At 47.6% G+C, this 26,291-nt stretch overlaps 1 protein-coding gene across 1 annotated transcript in view; it reads left to right on the forward strand.

Annotated features, from left to right (window-relative positions):
* The window catches only part of IQCA1 (IQ motif containing with AAA domain 1), a 1,010,495-nt gene extending 998,205 nt beyond the window's left edge, over positions 1–12,290 (forward strand). The window contains exons 17-19 of the mRNA XM_069615989.1: positions 133–310; positions 9,806–10,044; positions 11,498–12,290. Of these exons, the coding sequence (XP_069472090.1) occupies positions 133–310; positions 9,806–10,044; positions 11,498–11,659 (579 nt within the window). The 3' untranslated portion in view covers positions 11,660–12,290. The remainder of the gene's footprint in view (positions 1–132; positions 311–9,805; positions 10,045–11,497) is intronic.
* The last annotated feature ends 14,001 nt before the right edge of the window (positions 12,291–26,291 follow it).

The following is a 26,291-nucleotide window of genomic DNA, read 5'->3' on the forward strand; positions in this document are numbered from 1 at the left end:
ACTCATAGTCAGAGCTCTATAGGAAATCCCAAAAATGAATGTCTAATAACTTTTGACTCGTGTGAAGTATTTGGCTGAATGTTATACGCCTAGAGCCTCTGAGGGTCTGACCGCCCCTGTCCTTTCTTCAAGCTGGACCCAAAGCGCCTGAAGAAGAATCTCCCGAAGATCCTGAAGCTGCTGAAGGCCGAGGACCGAGTCCTGATTGTGGGGACCACAGAGCGGCCATTTGATGCCGACATCAAGTCATTCTGCAAGATCTACAAGAAGGTGATCCTGATCCCCAGGCCGGACTACGCCTCGCGCTTAGGCAAGTGGAATGTGCCACGCACGGCCTTTGCATTGCTCAAGAAGTGTGTGTGTGTGGCGGCACAACTTTGATGGTTTGCTGCTGAGGTAGAACATTTTTGTAATTGGCCCCATCAGCTCCAACTCATGCCAATGACCCTAAGCCTTGACTGGAGCTGTTTTGTGCTGTTTGTGACAGTTGGTTGGGTCCGTCTTCACTTTCCTAAAAACTCTGCGGCCCATGCACAGTAAATGCCACTCAACTCCGTGCTGTCTCCCACAAAATCCCTTCCTCCCAAAAATAGGTAATACTTGATTAATCCGAATTGCTGTGACATCGTTTTGAGGAATTTTGAGCGAGATGATACACTTAACAAAATCTTCAAAATTCATTGGTCAAAGTCAACAATATTACACATTTCCAATTTTGTTGGTGTCATACCTTCAAAAGAAATCTAAGTGAAACATATAATTAATCCACACTATTATTATTGTACACACTTACTATTACTGAACCTCAAGACCTTCCTCTTTGCTTCTCCCTTCGCTCCTACTCTCCCCTGCTGATCTGCTCTCTCTCGGCACCGTGCACCTGGTCTACCCTCTGACTTCCGGGCCCAGGTACCTACTCACCCTGCCACCCCCCGCACTGCCTCCTGGCAATCCCTTGCACCGGGGTCTGTATCTGTAACCATACAGCCCCCCCCCTTTTTCTGCACTTACAAGACACACCCTGTCTGTTGCCTCATACCTAGCACTTGCCACTTCCTGGCTGCACTACCACTGTTTGTTGTTTTTTTATTATTTATTTATTATGTATCTGTATTCCTTGCTCAGCACTTTCCACTTCTCCCATTCCCATGGACATTTCCCCTTTCCCTCTCCCATGCACTTGCGCGTTCTCAACATCACTGAGCCTAGTAAAATCGTTGTTTTGTTCTCCCTTGTTCCCCTCCCTTGCCTCGTCGCGCTCTGAAACACTTGCGTATGAGCGCGATAAAAATAAATTATCAATATCAATATCAACATCCCTAGGCACACTTGAGCATGACCCCTGCTTTTTCTTTACCCCTGATGTACGCGTGCTGGACAACCAACACATTGTTGAGAGCTGTGCTGATTTTTCTACAAAGAACAAACCAAGGCAGTTAAACATGCTTCTTCGAGCAAAACAAAGATGTGTGGTTACCCATGTGCCTCTTATGTATTGGCTGTTATATTATTGAAGAGCAGCTGATTAATCAGCCATAAACTTGCGGCACAGCATTCACTTAAACAAGCGCACAAGTGGATGAATTGGAATAGATCATTTACAGGCAGCAAAAGCCCCCTGTCAATGAGGGGGCGTTGGAATGTGTAATTTTATAGAATGAGGGTTATTGGACAGACACAATGCCTGGCGTCTGTCCCGTAGGAATGAACCCGTTCATTCATTTGCAATACTATATTTAAATTGTCCAATTTGTTCTGATATTCATCTTTTCCAATGCAAGCATGCAATTGAAACATTCTTCATCGGATTACATGGTATGCAAGTCTTTACGAAGTATGACTCAGTGGCATGTACGAATGGCTTTTTTTCTGCAGGGAGAAAGAGTGCACAGGATTGTCAGAGTTGGAGTACCACTGATTGTACATCAATGTCACATTGCCCCATATATTGCATTCTGTAGTACCTCTAAGAACTATTACTTCACGTGATGTAAAGAGTGTTGATGAGGTTGAAGTAGCTACAGAGTACATCGGAAATGTCTGGTTTTCCACTGAAACAAACTTACAATATGAAATGAATTATGAAGTTGATTTGCTAAAATAGGCCTACACGTGTAAAGTGGTGTTGATACCAATCATAAAACCACGTCCTCAGCAGTCATATAAATGATGCCCACAGGTCACGAACCCACAGGTCACTCATGGCGCCCAGATGCCTCCGGGCTGGGCGCGCTCAACAAATAAATAAACTCAAACGCAGTGTCGGGAGCAGTGGGGCAATGTTCCCACGTGCACCAAGACAACTGCATATGCTATTAATTCAGGCTGGTGCATACATTCCAGTTTCCTTGGCAATGTTGGTGTACAGTTGTGGCCCTTATCAGCAGGCATTATATGAAATATGTTATATGCGAGTTGCATCTTCAGTGCAGCAGTGTGCGCTCCTCTTGCGACTCTGTGGGCTACCCACAGTCAGAAGAGACCACCTAGAGGCCAACAAACAAATCAGGTCTTTACTCCATGATAGATTTAAATAAAAACAACACACACACTCACACTAAACGACTGACCTTGGTATGTCCTCTTGCCCCATAAGACCAATATACGGTTCCATTTAGTATTAGTTGTATTGCCCCCGTAAGTGGGTGAACCAGAGTGGGCCATCACCTGCTTGTTTGCTGTGTTTTGTACAGTCCTATGAGGAAACATGGAAGGCTTGTCTTATGCCTTTCGTTTGTAAGCATCTTCTTCTCATGGTCATGTTGTGGAGACCAAGGTCGAAGTGTTGCCCATTTGCAGCAATCATCACAATGCCCATGGTCGAGGAGAAATCTGCAGCACCACCACGGCCGCCTCATGAAATGATGCAGGTCCATGAGTGTTGGGGGTCTGTCCTTGGCCCCCCAGGCGTGCCCGTGAGCCCCCAACCCAACAGAGCTCACACTCACACGTCCGTCAGGTTCGGGCTCCCCGGTCGCTCTCCCGCTTCCGGGAACGCCCCGTTTATTTAAGCCGCACGCGGCGACGTGCAACGTCACGTCGCCGCGTGCGCAGCCCTTACGGGGCAACGCCACACTCCTCCTTTTTCAGGAGGACACACAATTACGTTATTAGTGAAACACAACATATCACACAACAAACAACTTGCCCATCCTGGACCCAGGCCCCTTTAATGTCAGCCACCCTCACCCCGGACGACTCTCCAACTGTCCCAACACATACTCACTGAGGTAAGCGGGTTTCCCTCGCCCAGTCCTCTGGGGGTACCTCCCGCTCACCTCCGGCACCGGCAGTCCATCAACAGTAGCCTCCCGACACGGAGAGGCCGGGACACCGAGAGGGGGCCCATCTTCCTCAGGGATCTCGGCGACACAAGGGTCCAGAGGGGGTTCAGTTCTCGAGTCCCCCAGCTTCTTGAAGAAGCTGACGTTACGGGTGACAGCCGTTCGCCCATCGGAGGCCGTCACCATTGACCCCTTCACGGCGACCACATCCAGGGGCGCTGGTTCATAAGGTAGGGACAACTTCCCGTGAGGATAGCGGTTCCGGATGAGCACCTCATCCCCGGGTTCCAGCCGCTGGGGCCGCAGGCCCCGGCGCACGTTCTCTTGGCTGATCCTGGCCAGTCGGTCGGCCTCAACCTGCTGGTCGTTGATAATCCCGGGTTCTCTCTCCTGTACCTCCGGCAGTAGACCCCGGGGGCATCGCCGGAACAGCACTTCCGCCGGGGCGACACCAGTGGAGGCATGTGGGGTGGTGCGATACACTCAGGAATTGATACAATGCCCGTTGGAGGGGCTGGCCTTGTCCTTGCGCAATCCGAAATGTCTTGTTTAGTGTTCGCATCAGTCTTTCTGCATCGCCGTTGGCCCGAGGCCACACCGGAGATATCTTTCGATGTTGAACTCCACAGCTGGCCAGGAACTCTGAGAAGCATTCGCTTTGAAATGGCGACCCATTGTCCGAGCACAGCGTCAGGGGAAATCCGTGGGTTGCAAAGATCTTTTCCACGCCGACTATCACATGCTCGAATGCCACCGATTCCACAAACTCCACTTCGGGGTACCGGGAGTACTCATCGACTATGGCCAGAAAATGGGTGCCCACGGACGTGGACCCAAAGTCCGCATGCACGACCTCCCAGGGCCTGGTCCCTCGAGGCATTGCTTCGAAAGCCGGTTCCCTCTGCACCGGGGAGGCTGCCTGGCACCATACACAGGCTGCCACAAAGTCATCGACCCTTTTCTCCAGCTCCGGGAACCAGACCTTCATCCGCAGCCTCGCCTTCGTCTTGGCAGCACCCTGATGTCCGTGATGGGCCAAAGCGATCACCTCACCCACTTTGGAGTGGGGGACCACTATGCGATCCCCCCGGAGCAGGAGCCCCGACTCCGAGAAAGACAGCTCATCTTTCACCTTCCACAGCTGTTCAAGGGCGGTCTTCGCCTCATGGGTCCGCCCTGCGAGAGCTTCCAAGACGAGCTTCCAGGAACCGCTCTGCATCGACTGCTTCAGTATCTGGAAGCACCCATCCTCGGCCGCCGCAGCCTCCAGCTCCGACAGGGGCAGTGCATTTGGTGTTGCTCCCTCCACCACCATCCGGTCATGGTCATCCGCTTCTTCTGCGCAGGTGTCTCCCGCCACTCCCCCACGCACTCCGGGATGACGGGAAAGGAAGTCCGCTGCATTGTTGGCACCTGGCCGGTATACCAGCGTGACCCCGTACTCAAGCAATGCGAGCATCCATCTCTCAATTCTGGCCGGGGGCTTTGATGACAAGCCCGCCAGAATCGGGAGCAGGGGTTTATGATCAGTCACCACAGTCACCGGGCGCCCCAGCACATAGCGGCGAAAATGTTGGCATCCCCACAAGACCGCCAGGGCCTCCCTCTCGATCTGGGAGTACCGCTGCTCCGTTTCCGAGAGCGCCTTGCTGGCGTATGCTACGGGCCGGAGGTTTCCATCCCGGTCCACCTGGGTCAGGACCGCCCCAGGCCAAACGGACTGGCGTCGACCACGATCTCCGAGGGTAGCGCCGGGTCGAAGAACGCCACGGTGTCTTCCGTTGTTAGGGCGCTCTTGATGTCCTCGAACGCCGACTGTTCCAGTGGACCCCAGTGCCAGGCAGTCTCTTTCTTGGTAAGAGCTCTGAGCGGCTCAGACCTCGAGGCCAGGTTTTGGATGAACCGACCACAGTAGGTCACCATGCCCAGAAAACTTCTCACTTCCGACACGGATTCCGGGGGCTGTGCACTCTTTATGTCCTGAACCTTCCGCGGGTCGGGTGACACTCCTCCCTCCTTGAACACGAACCCAAAGAATTCTATTGATGGGCGCAGGAATTCGCACTTGTCCCTATGGAGGGTGAGGCCCAATGACTGTAGTCTCTCGAAGGTTTTGGCCAGGCGCTTCAGGTGGATCACCTCCGTGTTGGCAAACACCAAAATGTCATCACTGATGTTGAGTACCCCTTCAAGATCAGCAAGTGCACCCCGGATAATGTTCTGAAACACTTCGGCAGCCGACGATACCCCAAAGCTCAACCTCTTGTACCTGTAGAGTCCCCGGTGGGTGGTGAATGTAGTAATGTACCGGGACTCCGGATGGAGGACAACTTGATGGTTCCCTGCTCTGAGGTCGAGTTTGGAGAAGAATCTGGCCCCCTGTACCTCAGCAATTATGTCATCGATGGTCGGGGTCAGGTGTCGCTCCCTTTTTATGGCCTTGTTGGGTAGCCTCATATCCACACAGCTGCGAACGGAGTCCGGCTGCTTTGGTTTCCTGGCCACGACAATGGGGGACACCCATGGTGTTGGGCCTTCCACTTTCTCGATGATGTCCAAGGCCACCAGGTTGTCCAGTTCTTTGTCGACTTGCTCCCTCAGATGAAAAGGAACTCTCCGGTGTTTCAGGGCAATTGGTTGTACAATGTCAATGTGTAGCCGGACTGGATCAGCGGTCATTCTCCCAATGCCGTTGAACAGGGCTGCGTACTTGTCCAGTAGATCGTTGATATCTTCCAGGTATACTGAGTACGCAAAACTCACTATCCCGAGTGCCTCCGCAGCCGCACAGCTCAGCAGGGTGTTGTTGCTTATGGGGGTCACATAGAACCGGGCTCTGATCTTCGAGCCTTCATGCTCCACCTTCGCCACGAACGCTCCGTCCAGCGGTATGGGCTCGAGTCCACCGAAGGCGAAGATGCGAGCTCTTGGCACAGCCAGGTTCGGTAATGGGTCAAGAGCGTCATAATGTCCCCTCGCCATAACATTGACCGATGCCCCTGTGTCCACCAGCACGGGAACAGGCGAGCGGTTCACCTCCACCACGCACCTTGGCTGTCTCCTGCTTTTGCCTTTCAGGATCCCCATGCTTGAGACGAAGAAGATGTTTTCCTCCTCCTCTACTTCAGCCTCCTCTGCCTGAGCCTCCTCTTCCGCTTGATCCACCTGGGCCACATTGGATGGCCGGGTTTGGCGCGGAGTCCAGATTCGGGCCGGACCTCTGGGTACCATGACAGGTAGAGCCGACTTGCACACTCTCGAGAAGTGATCCGGCAGTCCACATCGGCCACATGTTCTTCCTGCGGCTGGGCACTCTGTGGGGTGGGGGAGGTCATAGCCACATTTCTGACATGACTCCCCCGATCTTCCTGCCCTGTCTCGGGGGGCTCCACCAGGCCTTCTTGTTCCTCTGCCGCCCCGCCACACAGCGCACACCTCTTCGGCCTTGATCGAGCGTGAACCCGCTTCCATCTTGTTTGCCCGTGCCTCAGCCACTTCGTGACATCGACCCAGTTCTAGTATACGGGGCAGAGTGATTCCCGGCTCTCTGAGGACCTGTCTCCTCAGTTTGCCGGAGGAGCATGCTTGGATCAGCATTGTCCGTATCATGTCCTCCGCGTCCCCCCACGCGCACCCTTGGGAAAGGCGGCGTAGGCGGCCGTAAAACGTGTCCAGGGTCTCATCATCCTTCTGCTTGGCCGACAGCATCACGAATCTCTCAAAGTCCACGTTGGCAAGTGGAAGGAAGTGTGCGAGGAGAGCCGCTTTCGCCTCACCATAGGTCTGGTCCACCGGAGTCAGCGACTCGAAGATCTCCTGAACCGCGGCTCCCGCCGAGTACAGCATGGTGGCTACCATGCTGTCATTGTCATCCACTCGAGCAGCCCTGAAGTACATGTCTAGGCGGGCCACCCACCTCTTCCATCGGGGCCCCAGACTGGACGGGGGGCCCGTAGGATCGAATTCTGGTATCGGTTGCAGGGCCGCCTGGGCTCTAGCTTGAGCCATAATGGGGGGCCCTTGTGGAGCGACAGGCTGTGCCCTTAGTGGTGCCTGTGGTGCAGGCCCCTGATTCCCCGGTGGCAGCGGTTGCAGAGCTGCAGGCTGGGCCGCCTGACCTTCGTCCTGAGATTCTTCCCCAGGATCCGCGGTGTCACCGTCCTGGTCGCTCTCGGACATGGGACTGAGCGCACAGGCACCCCACTACCAGACCTGGGGCCGCAACTCAGATTCCCACCATCACCATGCGGAAGGATGCACCCCTGTGCCACACACAGCCTGGTGCAAACACACGAAGAACTTCCAAAACGGCCACCACCTCGTGATGATGAAGAGGATCAAAAAGAGTGTCCTGATGATGAAGGGGGCGAGGAAGTGCCTTGTTGCCACCTTGCAGCAAAGCACTGCCGTATAGAAGTCCCAAAAATTGAGCCACGTGGATGGACTGGACTAAGCAGGCCCTACCATATTAGTCCTTATCCTGGCTTACACTCGACGTAACAGTCCCAAAATCTGATGAAAACACACAAATTGGGTATGGGCGTGCAGGTCATGCACTCAGCAACCACAAAATCCAAAAATTAGACCCGGATCACCTTCTCGGTCCGAACCGGAGCTCCGAGAAATTCTGCGGCCTCGTATGCAAAATGGCCGCCAGCCGCGTGTGCGGTCCGCAGCCACGGCATGAAACGAAACGTCCGTGAACGTTCCGATCGTTTGAAAAAATTCCGGACGCCTTTCACCGCCGGGCCCGGGCATCCGACATCACTCGTCGCCACTGTTGGGGGTCTGTCCTTGGCCCCCCAGGCGTGCCCGTGAGCCCCCAACCCAACAGAGCTCACACTCACATGTCCGTCAGGTTCGGGCTCCCTGGTCGCTCTCCCGCTTCCGGGAACGCCCCGTTTATTTAAGCCGCACGCGGCGACGTGCAACGTCACGTCGCCGCGTGCACAGCCCTTACGGGGCAACGCCACAATGAGGAATGCCGTCCACACACACACACGATCTAAGAAGCTCACCCAGAACCGTGATAGTTGCCACCAGCCATGGGACTTTTAGTATTTACTTCCAGGGAGACTTTGAGACGTTAGCCTAGCTTTGCCCGGGTGATTTTTTCAAGGGCCCTAGGTTTAGTCACCCTAGGTTTCCTAGGGTCATCCAGACGTGGACTCTCTGTTCACTGTGCTCAGAGAGGCACAGCTTCACCTCAAGGCTGAAACACGTGTATGGGGTTGCTGTTGGTACTCTTGTTCAGAAGGGAATTGCCATAGCATTTCGGTGCTGGACTGCCCATGTGGGCGGGATAAAGACTGATATGCAAATGATCATTTCCCATCTGTGAAAGGTACAGTGAGCTAAAGTGTGGCTGCGGACTCTAGAGTGGGGTACCTTCCTAAAGAACAGGCCATTTTTGCTGTGTTCGTTCTCATAGAGGGGCGCCCATGACACATTTTTGACTTTCTCCCCACAGAGCATGCAAAGCCCACGCATTGCAAATAGTGCCCTTCTTGAGCAAGTAGTGCCAATGGACTATGAGGCGTGCAACGGGCGTTGCTATAGCCTCTCAATGCAGGCTAAGCCCCATATCTAGTACGCGTGACCTAATATATGCAATGCTCTGATACTACAAAATGTGCTCTGAGCAATGTTCACGCTGCCAGACATGCAATGCATAGGAAGAGGTGTGATATCCACATTCTGTGAGATGCTCCAGCCATAGCAAGGCTGAAGGGCTCTGAGATAGAAACCGCGAACCTGGTGTCCCACGGCCAAATGAACCAAGCCCATTTCTTTGACTAAAAGGGTCCAGACAGTAGTGAAACAAACAGGACAGCAAAGTTCTGCGAAATTTGCATGTTTTATTGTTATATATGCACATCGCAATATCACCATATCTATGTAAATAATACAAATAAAAAACCTTCCATTCACATGTGTTCAGCATGTAGGAAGAAAAGGGCAAAGCAACAAGCTTGTATAGGAAGTACAAAGTGCAACACCGACCCTAGCTGCAATCCACCTGTTTTTACAAATGCCCAAGAATGTTAGAAAATGTGTGCACTGCATAATCATGAAAATGCATAACAACTCAACAAAGTTCAAAGACCTCAAATATTGTATACAAAAGACTGCATGGTATGAACTTTGAGACAAGCTATTAGAGACTGATAGATGAGTTGTGATGCATTTCTATGATTAAGTAGTGCACATATTTTCCAACATTCACAATTTTAGACCATAAAAAAAATACATTCTAGGAAGGACGGTGAATCTTTACTGTGTTTGAGAGTAAACTGCACTGCCGCTTCCTGTGCACCTTCTCTGTGACTGGAAGAAGCTTACGCTGCCTTGTGTTGTGCTGTACCTCTCCTGTGCATTAACGATTCTCTGACATTTCTGTGTGCAGGGGGAGCTTTTTCTTCCAGTCAATTGTCCTGGGCGCATGAATCATGACCTGGCATAAGCAGAACATTTATTGTCTCTTTCCTCTTTCTTCCTCTCTTTTCCTCTGTGGGCGGCAGTGCTGTGGAAACACCTCATTCAACAGCACGCAGGGTCCATCGGCGGCTCCCTGAATATAAGCTGTTTGGCCAAGATCACAGATGGCTACACCCCGGGACACCTGGTTCAGGCGGCACAGAACGTTCTCAATGAGCGCCGCGTCCATCACCTCGCCAAAAAGCCGTTGACTGCCAGTGAGTTCATCCCCTTCCTAGCCAGGCTGGAGCCAGTGTACAAGGAGGAGGAGGAGGCGTTTAAGGTGAGGAACTGGGCTGAGGGTGCATGGGGTTGCTTTGTTTAATCAGACTGTCCATTGCTCACTGTATGGCTCTCTGAGAATGGCGATGGAGGTTAAGGCTGGTGTCTTGCCTCTTCATTTACTCCCTTTCACCCCCTGGAGGCTAGTATCATTTTAAAGACTAGTATGGCAAAGATGGCCTACTCGTGTTTTATTAAAGTGTGGGAGTGGGTGGAGGCTACCATGATTCCTTATGGAAATTCAGGACACACATGCACCCCCTTAGCATTGCATCACCTCTTCCAATGTCAACATGAGGCCAAGATGCTTTTGTGATGCTCAGCATGCATTCATTACGACATTAAGACATACTCCCCACGCCTACTCTGCTACCTCTGCACCCTTACTTGTAACCCCCTCAGGTCCCTCTACTATGTACAGTGCTCCATTAATTCCCAGCTATGTGCATGCTTTATAAATCCCATACATACATACATACATACATACATACATACATACATACGAACATGAAGACTTGTCCCACATCCCCTCTTCCACTCCCAATACCCGTCGCTGGAGGTGATGATGTGCCCCTCTCCTCATCATCCTCAAATGGCTACCAGCCCCTACCCTCATCTTCTGATGCCTGTCACTGGAGGTGTTTGGCCTATCCCTCTCCTGCTCCTCTCCTTCTCTTAGAATGCCATTGGTGGTGAAGGTCTCCTCTCTCCCATTCTCCAAATGCCGGTCATGGCAGATAACGGGCTGCCCTTCTACACAATATACTTCCCCAGTGCCTCTCGTTGAGGTGACGGTAAGTCCCCCTTCTCATATTCTCTACATCCAGTGTCGAACGTGTGTCCATTTAATAATCATTCTCTCTCAATGACGGTCAAGGGAGCAGAAGGTCTTCCACTCTTCTTACCCTCCCCCAGTACCTTATCCTAAGAGTTTAAGATTTGTCTTTCTTCTCCTTAGGCTCCCTGAGGCCCCTACCACTCAACATCCTCTGATGTCTGTTAGTGGACTTGATGTAAAGGCCTTTGTCTCACCACTACATCCTCTGCTAACATCTTTCCTCAGAGATGAAGGCCTGTCCTTCTCCACCTCACCCATTGCCCTGTAACAAAACGATTGCTCCTTCCCTCCTTATGCATTCCAAGTGACTTCACTGGAAAGTGAGGGACACTTTTAGTGTTCCATCATATCCTACTTCATTGCTTTGAATGGCAGGGGAAGGCATGTATTAATGTACTGGGGTTTCATAATGTTTTCCCAGTGACCTACTCTTGGAAATGGAAGCTCCTCCACTTTCTCCTCATCCAGTGCTGGTTTCTGCTTCTGGGAAGTTGGTCTTTCTTTCACCCCATCCTTCTCACTATTTGATTGGTCCCTGTGTCATTACTCTATGAAATCCCCCAAAAGGCATAACATGGCTCATAATAACCAGTATGAGATGTTGTCGTTTCTTTAGGGATGGTACACCAAGACTCCCCTGGGCAAGAAGAGAGCCAAAGCCCTGAAGGAACGAGAAGAAGAAGCGGAGCAGGGTAAAGGGAAGAAGAAGGGGAAGGACAGCGGAGTGAAAAAGACCAAGAAAGGAGGGAAAAAGGGCAAGAAGAAGAAGAAGAAGTAACTGGAAGATATTTTTCCTACTGTGCAGCCCCTAAGACTGAATTATCGCCTTCCTGTTTGATTGCAAGTGCCCCTTGCAATGGAACAAATTAATCTGAGCGCACCAGTGAGTCCAACCATGGTCATAGTACAAGATGTCACCCAGTGTGACAGTCCCGTTGTTTCAAACACTTTGATCTTCATCCAATGACAGATTGCCCAAAGAGTAGGGGCATCAATTTTACAGTTGGCATTGCTAGTGGCAGATCACTCACCACTCCCGCATTCCTTTTCACCTTGAGAAATATTTAGACCCAGATTCATGTTTGCACCCTTTCACTGGGACTAAACACTTCAAGACTTGGACCAATCAATACCAGGTCCCTTTGGGTGCATCAGAGCATCATGTGAGGTGGGGGCCCTCCTTGACCCACTGCATTTACTTTGATAACTAATCCCTTTTCTCTAAATGGAAAAGGAATCACTGGTGTGTACTTAAAAGGCTTTCCTACACCTCAAGGTGGTGCCGATTCAGAGAGAGCATGCTTCATCTGAGCCTTTTCTTGTCTGATAACTGTATTCCTGTATCGGATGCTGAAAAAGTGCACAGAAATTAAACGAGTACAAATTAAAAATACCCAAAATGGCCGGGGACTAAAATGATAAAGTTGCTAACATTTTATTTCAATAAAGTGTCTCCATACAGAATATTGAAAAATAAAAGGTAGGCCCAGATTAAGAAAGCATTAGCAAATAATGAAGGAAAGAAACAGGTTTATTTGAAGTATTTTTGTTTTTATTTTGGGTGTAAGTAACCAACAGGTGGCCAGAGATATTTCCAACCACAAAAAACTTGACTCAAACAATAAGGAGTACAAAATGTTGAATTTGGTACACAAAGATGGTAACAATGTTTATTTTTAGGCATGAATGTTGAATTGTAGGTTTTATGGTTTTGGTGCAAAAAGGGCACATTGTAGGTTAGTATAAATGGTGCAAATGGGAGAGGCTGGGTCGGGGGCCTGAGGGGTAGAAGAGGGAAAGGGGTTTGTGAAGTAGCCTCCTGTTAAAAGGTATTTGTTAGTCAAGTGTATGTAGAATGTAAGTTTGGTGAGAGAAATTACATTCAACAACCATAAAATCTTTTATGCAAATGTATTCTAATTTTCAAAAGATGCACTACAGGGCACTATGAGACTATAGATCCTGATTTAATGTAGATATTACACTCAGTATAAAAGATATCTCTTTATTTTTTGACAGATATTTAAATGTAGTTAATTATGGATCCCAGAGTGTTCCCACCGATAAAATCACATACAACCTTGACAAGACATAGGCCCTCATTACGACCCTGGCGGAATTCGCGGTGCTAAATGCACCGCGGAGCACGGCGGAAAGCCGCCGATAGCGCCATGGGGGTTGGCGGATTTACCACCCCATGCCGACCTTGGCGGAGCGGTAAATCCCCAATCCCCATTTTGCCCTTCCCCATTCCCATTCTTGCCCCATAGGGTATAATGGGAGTGGGGAAGGCGTTAATTACGCCACCGTAAAGTACGGTGGCGTAATTAACAACGAGGTCCCTTAGCGCCATGGATTTCTCCGCCCGGAAAAACCAGGCGGAGAAAGGTTCCATGGCGCTACGGGAACTCGTAGTAGGGCGGACGGGTCCGCCGCGAATAACGCTGGCGGAAACCCACTCCGCCAGGGTCGTAATGAGGGCCATAGAAAGTTAAAAGCTTGGGCTGGAGGACTTGGTGTAAGTAAATATAGTTATGCAAAGACACTACCCTGTGTATAAAAGGAGCACTATATCATTTTGGACGTGTTTATACAATGAAAGGGATTAATTTTAAAACCAAATCTCCCTGAAAATGTGCAAAGCAAGGCAGAACTGCATGTCAATTCAAGCCAAGTAATCCTCTATGTGTATTAGTGGGGAGAAATTATACAAAATCATCTACTTTTTATCTTGTCACCTTTCCAAGATCCTTGGGATAAGTGTGAGCCAAATGTCCTTCTCCACGGAATGTCCACCCTGGAAGATGATGTACATAAAAAGTGATCCCAGTGATGGAGCGTCCAGTGGCAGCCATGATAGACACGTGGGCTGAGCATCCTCTTCCACCCACTCGCTCATTCCATCTAAGATGGCTGCTCTTGACATACTTAGCTCTTGGTATACTCAGCATGTATGCGTACCCAGGCCATGAACGTTGGTTTTTGTGGTTTTATATTTTCCATGGAGCACTTTTTCCTACCGCCTTACCCATATTTCATAAAAGCATTTCAAGTCCCCGTTAACATTCGTGCATTACAGGCATGAGGCACTTTCTAGCAGGAGCTTCCATTTATTTGAATTGGCTGTGAAATTCAGCAGACTTGTATGTAATGAACTAGTCATATTACAACTTGTAAGGATGTTTTATTTTTTCTAAAACTAAAATAAAAAACATTCTGAATTTCTTTCATATAAATGGAAGACATTTATTGTATTTGTATTATTTTGTAATGTAGCCTGCATCTCACCTTCTGGGCACTTTGTATTGCAAATAATGCCCCAGTCGTATTTGCATCATGCTTATGTTGCTATGATTAGAAATACATACAAGGGGCTATTATCTGTGATGTCACAGGTATGAGCATGCATACTGAAATCTTGAAAGTCCTGCTGCTTGTAGGTGAACTCACCCTTATCCTTCCAGGAAGCAATGGTAGTCTCTCCATCCCCCGCCTCAGGGCAGGCTCTCAGAACATCCCAGAGGGATCCAAGTATGCTAATGTTTCAGGACGCTCAAATAGTTTTTGCTTTCATAATTTTTTAACATTTGGGCTAACAGTAAGTGGTAAACTAAGTTTAAAGACTAGTATGGTAAGGATGGCCTCCTCGTGTCCTATTCAATCCTGTGCATGCATTGCAATTTACAAGGCCAACAGATTCTTGTGTGTTAGTCCATCCTTTATACGCGATGCTGCTTGGTTTTCATCTGCTGCAGGGGTACCAGATACATGCTATCAACATGGATTAGTAACTTCATGTTAAAGGCCTTGTCAATGGTTAGACTCTGCTCAAGCAACATGGATTTTTCGATAGGCTTTTATCTGCATGCATGCATTAGGAAGGTGCATGAGGCTATCTCTGAAATTGCAATCTCTATAATTTCAGCAGATGAGCAGAAAACAGTCTTGTGTTATTGGACGGAGGATGTGAAGAGCATTCATTACGTGTTGGGTCTATCCACGTACTTATGGTAGCCAGTTATATTGTCACATATTGCCCATGGCATTTATTGTTTACGTTAGTCTGCTTCTTTAGGATTAGACAACCAGTAGATCTAGTTATTTCTTTCCTTAAATGTATCAACACATTGCCATTGAATAGCTTCCTTTACAATCTCTCAAAAATGGCGGCTTGTTAACTGGATAAACATGTTCAGATGCTAGGGTTTGTATACAGTCATATAAGCCATACAAATATCTATTGGGCCTGAGCCCCATCCCCTACTCATAACCTGATGAGGGCGGGTCTGTGTAGTATAACAGATGCTTTCATCTCTATGATAAAGGTAATGTGCAAAAGCGAGCTGCATTATGGTGCTGGTGCGGCCCTCCTCATTAAGTTCTCTACAAAGACCATCTGCAGACCTTATTTTGAAGGGGAAACTACTACCACTATTAGAAACAGCAGACTATCTTACACACTTGATGTTTAAACTGCAAGACCATTCTTGAATAACGTGCTGTCAACCATATAAAATCTGATTCAGAGCACAAACACCATTTTCAAAAGTCGTTTTTCTTCAATTTAATGTTCGTTTCAGTAAAGCACCAAAGAAGGTGCCAACATCCCCGCCCATGCTCCAGGCCTCTAATGTCTGCTGTTTCATCGTTATTTGGTAGTATACACCTATTAAACACAATAAGAGATTTTTGAGGTCTGGTGGCTTTTTCTGCTGTTATTTTGGTTAATCCCAACTGTGCCAAACTGCTCTACAACAGTAGAGTTTGCCAGATGGCCTTTCCCATACTCTGACTACCTGGATTGTATAAAGAACAATATTCACTGAAACACATACTTATTCAACCATGTAGACTGGTAGACCGATATTATTAATTTTTTAGTTTGCAAAAATTAAACTAAGACTCATTCATTAAGTACCTGCACTGGTATGGTCCTGAAGAAGCATATATGTATGAAACATGGGTCGACTGGTGAATACTGTTCTAGTTCTGCTTGAACAATTCCATTACATGCAAGTGCTTTTTTAAGAAAAACACGTATTCGGTTAGCGCATGTCACGTCTGATTTCTTAACAATTTGAGGTCATCGACGTGTGAGACATCATGGGTACCATTACACGTAGGATAGGGATAGTGTCACCAAATGTGTGGCTGGGTATCCTTAAACTATGGAAACCTGGGGAACCCGTTAACTGTATATGACAAAAAGTGGGTTCCTATGGGATATATTGCAGCTAATATACAATATATTCGGATCTATGTTCAAAGAATTGTAGCCTAGTTCATTTCCAACTGAGCTAGCTCATAAAAATGAGCTATCGCCCCTGCAACTGCAACCTCAACCCTGAAGGAGCCCCAAAGGACATATAAAAGTAACAACAAACAACTAACAAGGAACGCAACGGCGACAACCCAAAAATAGAAAAATAAAAAAGGGGAGAAACACTCCGACACCAAACCCACAGAGGACCGCCTGCCTAATAACACAAAATGCCACAAAAATGAATTGGACCACGAGAAAGAGAAAGAGGAGAGAGAACAAAACCAACCGAATGCCACCAAAGATCAACAAGTGCAAAACACACCCCCTATCGACAAGAACAAAAACAGAACTAGCACTGGCAGAAGAGAAAAATCCCTATACCTAACGCCATACCTCGCAAATATCCACTCACAGGAAAGAGCCAACCCAACGAACGAATCACGAAACACTGAAAATCAAACACAACCACACAGAAGAAGAAATGACAAAGCTAGAGGGAACAAGAACACGATCGACATCCTAACCCATGGGTGCACAACATACGGCCCGCGGGCCAATTGCGGCCCGCCATGCTCTTTTGTCCGGCCAGCGAGGCACAAAGACGTTCCTAATGGAGGGCAGCCCGCAAGCAGCATTGGCCGCCCTCCATTAGGAAAGTCTTTGTTGTCTTCCGGGCCGGACAAAACACGGGCCCTCATTGGCTCAGCACACACGCACCACGTCGCTCCTACGAGCCACGTAGTGCGTGTGTGCTGCACCAATGGAGGGCCAGAACTATGGCTGGCGTGGTCCATAAGGCTTGATGCCGGAAGGCATTTCAGCCTTGGACCACGCCAGCCATTGCAGGATTCCAGTTACCTCACCAGCGTTCCAGCGTTCCAGCGTTCCAGCTTACCTGCCTTCCAGCCTTCCAGCACGTCTCTGGTAAGTGGTCTGTTTGTGTTTGTGTGTCGGGGCTGTTTCTCTGTATGTTTGTGTTGTGTATGTTGGGGTGGGGGGGTGTCGGTGTGTTTGAATGTTTGGTTTTTAATGTTTTTTTTGTGTATGTTGAGATGCAGGGGTGGGGGGTGTCGGAGTCGGATGTGTATGAATGTTTGGTTTTGAATGTGTTTTTGTGTATTTTGAGATGCGGGGGTAGGAGGGTGTCGGATGTGTATGAATGTTTGGTTTTGAATGTGTTTTTGTGTATGTTGAGATACGGGGGTGAGAGGGTGTCGGATGTGTATGAATGTTTAGTCTTGAATGTGTTTTTGTGTATGTTGAGATGCGGGGTGGGGGTGTCAGATGTGTATGAATGTTTGGTTTTGAATGTTTGTGTTGTGTATGTTGAGATGCGGGGGTGCGGGGGTGTCGGATGTGTATGAATGTTTGGTTTTGAATGTTTGTGTTGTGTATGTTGAGATGCGGGGGTGAGGGGGTGTCGGATGTGTATGAATGTTTGGTTTTGAATGTGTTTTTGTGTATGTTGAGATGCGGGGGTGGGGGGGTGTCAGATGTGTATGAATGTTTGGTTTTGAATGTTATTTTTGTGTATGTTGAGATGCGGGGGTGGGAGGGTGTCGGAGTCGGATGTCTATGAATGTTTGGTTTTGAATGTGTTTTTGTGTATGTTGAGATGCGGGTGTGGGAGGGTGTCGAATGTGTATGAATGTTTGGTTTTGAATGTTTTTTTTGTATATGTTGAGATGCGGGGGTGGGGGGTGTCGGATGTGTATGAATGTTTGGTTTGAATGTTTGTGTTTTGTATGTTGAGATGTGGGGGCGGGGGGGTGTTGGATGTGTATGAATGTTTGGTTTTGAATGTTTGTGTTGTGTATGTTGAGATGGGGGGTCGAAGGGTGTCGGATGTGTATGAATGTTTGATTTTGAATGTTTGTGTTGTGTATGTTGAGATGCGGGGGTGGGGGGGTGTCGGATGTGTATGAATGTTTGGTTTGAATGTTTGTGTTTTGTATGTTGAGATGTGGGGGCGGGGGGGTGTTGGATGTGTGTGAATGTTTGGTTTTGAATGTGTTTTTGTGTATGTTGAGATGCAGGGGTGGGGGGGTGTCGGATGTGTATGAATGTTTGGTTTTGAATGTGTTTTGTGTATGATGAGATGCGGGGGTGGGGGGTTGTTGGATGTGTATGAATGTCTGGTTTTGAATGTTTTTTTGTATATGTTGAGATGCGTGGGTGGGGGGGTGTAGGATGTGTATGAATGTTTGGTTTTGAATGTTTGTGTTGTGTATGTTGAGATGCGGGGTGGGGGGTGTCGGATGTGTATGAATGTTTGGTTTTGAATGTTTGTGTTGTGTATGTTGAGATGTGGGGGTGGGAGGGTGTCGGATGTGTATGAATGTTTGGTTTTGAATGTTTGTGTTGTGTATGTTGAGATGTGGGGGTGGGGGGTGTCGGATGTGTATGAATGTTTGGTTTTGAATGTTTGTGTTGTGTATGTTGAGATGTGGGGGTGGGGGGGTGTCGGATGTGTATGAATGTTTGGTTTTGAATGTGTTTTTGTGTATGTTGAGATGCGGGGGTGGGGGGGTGTCGGATGTGTATGAATGTTTGGTTTTGAATGTGTTTTTGTGTATGTTGAGATGCAGGGGTGGGGGGGTGTAGGATGTGTATGAATGTTTGGTTTTGAATGTGTTTTGTGTATGTTGAGATGCGGGGGTGGGGGGGTGTTGGATGTGTATGAATGTTTGGTTTTGAATGTTTTTTTGTGTATGTTGAGATGTGGGGGTGGGGGTGTCGGATGTGTATGAATGTTTGGTTTTGAATGTTTGTGTTGTGTATGTTGAGATGTGGGGGTGGGGGGTGTCGGATGTGTATGAATGTTTGGTTTTGAATGTTTGTGTTGTGTATGTTGAGATGCGGGGCTGGGGGGGTGTCGGATGTTTATGAATGTTTGGTTTTGAATGTTTGTGTTATGTATGTTGAGCTGCGGGGGTGGGGGGGTGTCGGATGTGTATGGATGTTTGGTTTTGAATGTGTTTTTGTGTATGTTGAGATGCGGGGGTGATGGGGTGTCGGATGTGTATGAATGTTTGGTTTTGAATGTGTTTTTGTGTATGTTGAGATGCGGGGGTGGGAGGGTGTCGGATGTGTATGAATGTTTGGTTTTGAATGTGTTTTTGTGTATGTTGAGATGCGGGGGTGGGGGTGTCAGATGTGTATGAATGTTTAGTTTTGAATGTTTGTGTTGTGTATGTTGAGATGCGGGGTTGGGGGGTTGTCGGATGTGTATGAATGTTTGGTTTTGAATGTGTTTTTGTGTATGTTGAGATGCGGGGGTGGGGGGTGTCGGATGTGTATGAATGTTTGGTTTTGAATGTTTGTGTTGTCTATGTTGAGATGCGGGGGTGGGGGGTGTCAAATGTGTATGAATGTTTGGTTTTTAATGTGTTTTGTGTATGTTGAGATGCAGGGGTGGGGTGGTGTCGGATGTGTATGAATGTTTGGTTTTGAGTGTTTTTTTTGTGTATGTTGAGATGCGGGGGTGGGGGGTTGTCGGATGTGTATGAATGTTTGGTTTTAAATGTGTTTTTGTGTATGTTGAGATGCGGGGGTGGGGGTGTCGGATGTGTATGAATGTTTGGTTTTGAATGTTTGTGTTGTCTATGTTGAGATGTGGGGTGGGGGGTGTCAAATGTGTATGAATGTTTGGTTTTGAATGTGTTTTGTGTATGTTGAGATGCGGGGGTCGGGGGGTGTTGGATGTGTATGAATGTTTGGTTTTGAATGTTTTTTTGTGTATGTTGAGATGTGGGGTGGGGGGTGTCGGATGTGTATGAATGTTTGGTTTTGAATGTTTGTGTTGTGTATGTTGAGATGTCGGGGTGGGGGGTGTCGGATGTGTATGAATGTTTGGTTTTGAATGTTTGTGTTGTGTTTGTTGAGATGCAGGGGTGGGGGGGTGTCGGATGTGTATGAATGTTTGGATTTGAATGTTTGTGTTATGTATGTTTAGATGCGGGGTTGGGGGGGTGTCGGATGTGTATGAATGTTTGGTTTTGAATGTTTGTGTTGTGTATGTTGAGCTGCGGGGGTGGGGGGATGTCGGATGTGTTTGCATGTTTGGTTTTGAATGTGTTTTTGTGTATGTTGAGATGCGGGGGTGGTGGGGTGTCGGATGTGTATGAATGTTTGGTTTTGAATGTGTTTTTGTGTATGTTGAGATGCGGGGGTGGGGGGGTGTCGGATGTGTATGAATGTTTGGTTTTGAATGTGTTTTTGTGTATGTTGAGATGCGGGGTGGGGGTGTCAGATGTGTATGAATGTTTAGTTTTGAATGTTTTTTTGTGTATGTTGAGAGGCGGGGGTGGGGGGTTGTCGGATGTGTATGAATGTTTGGTTTTGAATGTGTTTTTGTGTATGTTGAGATGCGGGGGTGGGGGGTGTCGGATGTGTATGAATGTTTGGTTTTGAATGTTTGTGTTGTCTATGTTGAGATGCGGGGGTGGGGGTTGTCAAATGTGTATGAATGTTTGGTTTTTAATGTGTTTTGTGTATGTTGAGATGCAGGGGTGGGGTGGTGTCGGATGTGTATGAATGTTTGGTTTTGAATGTTTTTTTTGTGTATGTTGAGTTGCGGGGGTGGGGGGTTGTTGGATGTGTATGAATGTTTGGTTTTAAATGTGTTTTTGTGTATGTTGAGATGCGGGGTAGGGGGTGTCGGATGTGTATGAATGTTTGGTTTTGAATGTTTGTGTTGTCTATGTTGAGATGCGGGGTGGGGGGGTGTCAAATGTGTATGAATGTTTAGTTTTGAATGTGTTTTGTGTATGTTGAGATGCGGGGGTGGGGGGGTGTTAGATGTGTATGAATGTTTGGTTTTGAATGTTTTTTTGTGTATGTTGAAATGTGGGGGTGGGGGGTGTCGGATGTGTATGAATGTTTGGTTTTGAATGTTTGTGTTGTGTATGTTGAGATGTGGGGGTGGGGGGTGTCGGATGTGTATGAATGTTTGGTTTTGAATGTTTGTGTTGTGTATGTTGAGATGCAGGGGTGGGAGGGGGTGTCGGATGTGTATGAATGTTTGGTTTTGAATGTTTGTGTTGTGTATGTTGAGCTGCGGGGGTGGGGGGTGTCGTATGTGTATGAATGTTTGGTTTTGAATGTGTTTTTGTGTATGTTGAGATGCGGGGGTGGTGGGGTGTCGGATGTGTATGAATGTTTGGTTTTGAATGTGTTTTTGTGTATGTTGAGATGCGGGGGTGGGGGGGTGTCGGATGTGTATGAATGTTTGGTTTTGAATGTGTTTTTGTGTATGTTGAGATGCGGGGGAGGGGGTGTCAGATGTGTATGAATGTTTAGTTTTGAATGTTTGTGTTGTGTATGTTGAGATGCGGGGTTGGGGGGTTGTCGGATGTGTATGAATGTTTGGTTTTGAATGTGTCTTTGTGTATGTTGAGATGCAGGGATGGGGGGTGTCAAATGTGTATGAATGTTTGGTTTTTAATGTGTTTTGTGTATGTTGAGATGCGGGGGTGGGGGTGTCAGATGTGTATGAATGTTTAGTTTTGAATGTTTGTGTTGTGTATGTTGAGATGCGGGGTTGGGGGGTTGTCGGATGTGTATGAATGTTTGGTTTTGAATGTGTTTTTGTGTATGTTGAGATGCGGGGGTGGGGGGTGTCGGATGTGTATGAATGTTTGGTTTTGAATGTTTGTGTTGTCTATGTTGAGATGCGGGGGTGGGGGGTGTCAAATGTGTATGAATGTTTGGTTTTTAATGTGTTTTGTGTATGTTGAGATGCAGGGGTGGGGTGGTGTCGGATGTGTATGAATGTTTGGTTTTGAGTGTTTTTTTTGTGTATGTTGAGATGCGGGGGTGGGGGGTTGTCGGATGTGTATGAATGTTTGGTTTTAAATGTGTTTTTGTGTATGTTGAGATGCGGGGGTGGGGGTGTCGGATGTGTATGAATGTTTGGTTTTGAATGTTTGTGTTGTCTATGTTGAGATGTGGGGTGGGGGGTGTCAAATGTGTATGAATGTTTGGTTTTGAATGTGTTTTGTGTATGTTGAGATGCGGGGGTGGGGGGGTGTTGGATGTGTATGAATGTTTGGTTTTGAATGTTTTTTTGTGTATGTTGAGATGTGGGGTGGGGGGTGTCGGATGTGTATGAATGTTTGGTTTTGAATGTTTGTGTTGTGTATGTTGAGATGTCGGGGTGGGGGGTGTCGGATGTGTATGAATGTTTGGTTTTGAATGTTTGTGTTGTGTTTGTTGAGATGCAGGGGTGGGGGGGTGTCGGATGTGTATGAATGTTTGGATTTGAATGTTTGTGTTATGTATGTTTAGATGCGGGGTTGGGGGGGTGTCGGATGTGTATGAATGTTTGGTTTTGAATGTTTGTGTTGTGTATGTTGAGCTGCGGGGGTGGGGGGATGTCGGATGTGTATGAATGTTTGGTTTTGAATGTGTTTTTGTGTATGTTGAGATGCGGGGGTGGTGGGGTGTCGGATGTGTATGAATGTTTGGTTTTGAATGTGTTTTTGTGTATGTTGAGATGCGGGGGTGGGGGGGTGTCGGATGTGTATGAATGTTTGGTTTTGAATGTGTTTTTGTGTATGTTGAGATGCGGGGTGGGGGTGTCAGATGTGTATGAATGTTTAGTTTTGAATGTTTTTTTGTGTATGTTGAGAGGCGGGGGTGGGGGGTTGTCGGATGTGTATGAATGTTTGGTTTTGAATGTGTTTTTGTGTATGTTGAGATGCGGGGGTGGGGGGTGTCGGATGTGTATGAATGTTTGGTTTTGAATGTTTGTGTTGTCTATGTTGAGATGCGGGGGTGGGGGTTGTCAAATGTGTATGAATGTTTGGTTTTTAATGTGTTTTGTGTATGTTGAGATGCAGGGGTGGGGTGGTGTCGGATGTGTATGAATGTTTGGTTTTGAATGTTTTTTTTGTGTATGTTGAGTTGCGGGGGTGGGGGGTTGTTGGATGTGTATGAATGTTTGGTTTTAAATGTGTTTTTGTGTATGTTGAGATGCGGGGTAGGGGGTGTCGGATGTGTATGAATGTTTGGTTTTGAATGTTTGTGTTGTCTATGTTGAGATGCGGGGTGGGGGGGTGTCAAATGTGTATGAATGTTTAGTTTTGAATGTGTTTTGTGTATGTTGAGATGCGGGGGTGGGGGGGTGTTAGATGTGTATGAATGTTTGGTTTTGAATGTTTTTTTGTGTATGTTGAAATGTGGGGGTGGGGGGTGTCGGATGTGTATGAATGTTTGGTTTTGAATGTTTGTGTTGTGTATGTTGAGATGTGGGGGTGGGGGGTGTCGGATGTGTATGAATGTTTGGTTTTGAATGTTTGTGTTGTGTATGTTGAGATGCAGGGGTGGGAGGGGGTGTCGGATGTGTATGAATGTTTGGTTTTGAATGTTTGTGTTGTGTATGTTGAGCTGCGGGGGTGGGGGGTGTCGTATGTGTATGAATGTTTGGTTTTGAATGTGTTTTTGTGTATGTTGAGATGCGGGGGTGGTGGGGTGTCGGATGTGTATGAATGTTTGGTTTTGAATGTGTTTTTGTGTATGTTGAGATGCGGGGGTGGGGGGGTGTCGGATGTGTATGAATGTTTGGTTTTGAATGTGTTTTTGTGTATGTTGAGATGCGGGGGAGGGGGTGTCAGATGTGTATGAATGTTTAGTTTTGAATGTTTGTGTTGTGTATGTTGAGATGCGGGGTTGGGGGGTTGTCGGATGTGTATGAATGTTTGGTTTTGAATGTGTCTTTGTGTATGTTGAGATGCAGGGGTGGGGGGTGTCAAATGTGTATGAATGTTTGGTTTTTAATGTGTTTTGTGTATGTTGAGATGCAGGGGTGGGGGGGTGTCGGATGTGTATGAATGTTTGGTTTTGATTGTTTTTTTGTGTATGTTGAGATGCGGGGGTGGGGGGTTGTCGGATATGTATGAATGTTTGGTTTTAAATGTGTTTTTGTGTATGTTGAGATGCGGGGGTGGGTGGTGTCAGATGTGTATGAATGTTTGGTTTTGAATGTTTGTGTTGTCTATGTTGAGATGCGGGGTGGGTGGTGTCAAATGTGTATGAATGTTTGGTTTTTAATGTGTTTTGTGTATGTTGAGATGCAGGGGTGGGGGGTGTCGGATGTGTATGAATGTTTGGTTTTGAATGTTTTTTTTGTGTATGTTGAGATGTGGGGGTGGGGGGTGTCGGAGTCGGATGTGTATGAATGTTTGGTTTTGAATGTGTTTTTGTGTATGTTGAGATGCGGGGGTGGGGGGGTGTCGGATGTGTATGAATTTTTGGTTTAGAATGTTTTTTTTTGTGTATGTTGAGATGCGGGGGTGGGTGGGTGTCGGATGTGTATGAATGTTTGGTTTTGAATGTTTGTGTTGTGTATGTTGAGATGCGGGGTGGGGGGTTGTCGGATGTGTATGAATGTTTGGTTTTGAATGTGTTTTTGTGTATGTTGAGATGCGGGGGTGGAGGTGTCGGATGTGTATGAATGTTTGGTTTTGAATGTGCTTTTGTGTATGTTGAGACGCGGGGGGTGTCGGATGTGTATGAATGTTTGGTTTTGAATGTGTTTTTGTGTATGTTGAGATGCGGGGGTGGGGGGTTGTCGGATGTGTATGAATGTTTGGTTTTGAATGTGTTTTTGTGTATGTTGAGATACGGGGGTGGGGGGGTGTCGGATGTGTTTGAATGTTTGGTTTTGAATGTTTGTGTTGTCTATGTTGAGATGCTGGGATGGGGGGTGTCAAATGTGTATGAATGTTTGGTTTTTAATGTGTTTTGTGTATGTTGAGATGCAGGGGTGGAGGGGGTGTCGGATGTGTATGAATGTTTGGTTTTTAATGTTTTTTTTTGTGTATGTTGAGATGCGGGGGTGGGGGGGTGTCGGATGTGTATGAATGTTTGGTTTTGAATGTGTTTTTGTGTATGTTGAGACGCGGGGGGTGTTGTATGTGTATGAATGTTTGGTTTTGAATGTTTTTTTTGTGTATGTTGAGATGCGGGGGTTTGCGGTGTCGGATGTGTATGAATGTTTGGTTTTGAATGTTTGTGTTGTGTATGTTGAGATGCGGGGGTGGGGGGTTGTCGGATGTGTATGAATGTTTGGTTTTGAATGTGTTTTTGTGTATGTTGAGATGCGGGGTGGGAGGGTGTCGGATGTGTATGAATTTTTGGTTTTGAATGTGTTTTTGTGTATGTTGATATGCGGGGGTGGGGGGGTGTCGGATGTGTATGAATGTTTGGTTTTGAATGTTTGTGTTGTGTATGTTGAGATGCGGGGTGGGGGGATGTCGGATGTGTATGAATGTTTGATTTTGAATGTTTGTGTTGTGTATGTTGAGATGCGGGGGTGGGGGGTGTCGGATGTGTATGAATGTTCGGTTTTGAATGTTTTTTGTGTATGTTGAGAGGCGGGGGTGGGGGGTGTCGGATGTGTATGAATGTTTGGATGTTTGTGTTGTGTATGTTGAGATGTAGGGGTGGGGGGGTGTCGGATGTGTATGAATGTTTGGTTTTGAATGATTTTCTGTCTGTATGTTTGCATGTTTGAGAGTATGCTGATTTGGGGATGGGGGGTTCAAAGGTGGGGGTTCTGGTCTGTATGGGTGCATGCTTGAGTGTGTGTGCTGAGTTGGGCGTGGGGGGTTCGGGTCTGTATGGGTGCTTGTTTGAGAGTGTGCTGATTTGGGGGTTCGGAGTTGGGGGTGGCGGGTTTGGGTCTGTATGGGTGCAGGTTTGTGTGTGAGCTGAGTTGGGGGGTGGTGGGTTCGGGTCTGTATGGGTGCATGCTTGAGTGTGTGTGCTGAGTTGGAGGGTGGGGGGTTCGGATCTGTATGGGTGCTTGTTTGAGAGTGTGCTGATTTGGGGGGTGGGGGTTCGGAGTTGGGGGGTGGCGGGTTTGGGTCTGTATGGGTGCAGGTTTGTGTGTGTGCTGAGTTGGGGGTGGGGGGTTCGGATCTGTATGGGTGCTTGTTTGAGAGTGTGCTGATTTGGGGGTGGGGGGTTCGGAGTTGGGAGGTGGGGGGTTTGGGTCTTTATGGGTGCATGTTTGTGTGTGTGCTGAGTTGGGGGGTGGGGGGTTTGGGTCTGTATGGGTGCATGATTGTGCTGAGTTGCGGGGTGGGGGGTTCGGGTCTGTATGGGTGCATGCTTGAGTGTGTGTGCTGAGTTAGGGGGTGGG

This window comes from Ambystoma mexicanum, chromosome 9, assembly GCF_040938575.1.
Source record: "Ambystoma mexicanum isolate Mex_15411 chromosome 9, UKY_AmexF1_1, whole genome shotgun sequence".
Taxonomy (NCBI): domain Eukaryota; kingdom Metazoa; phylum Chordata; class Amphibia; order Caudata; family Ambystomatidae; genus Ambystoma; species Ambystoma mexicanum.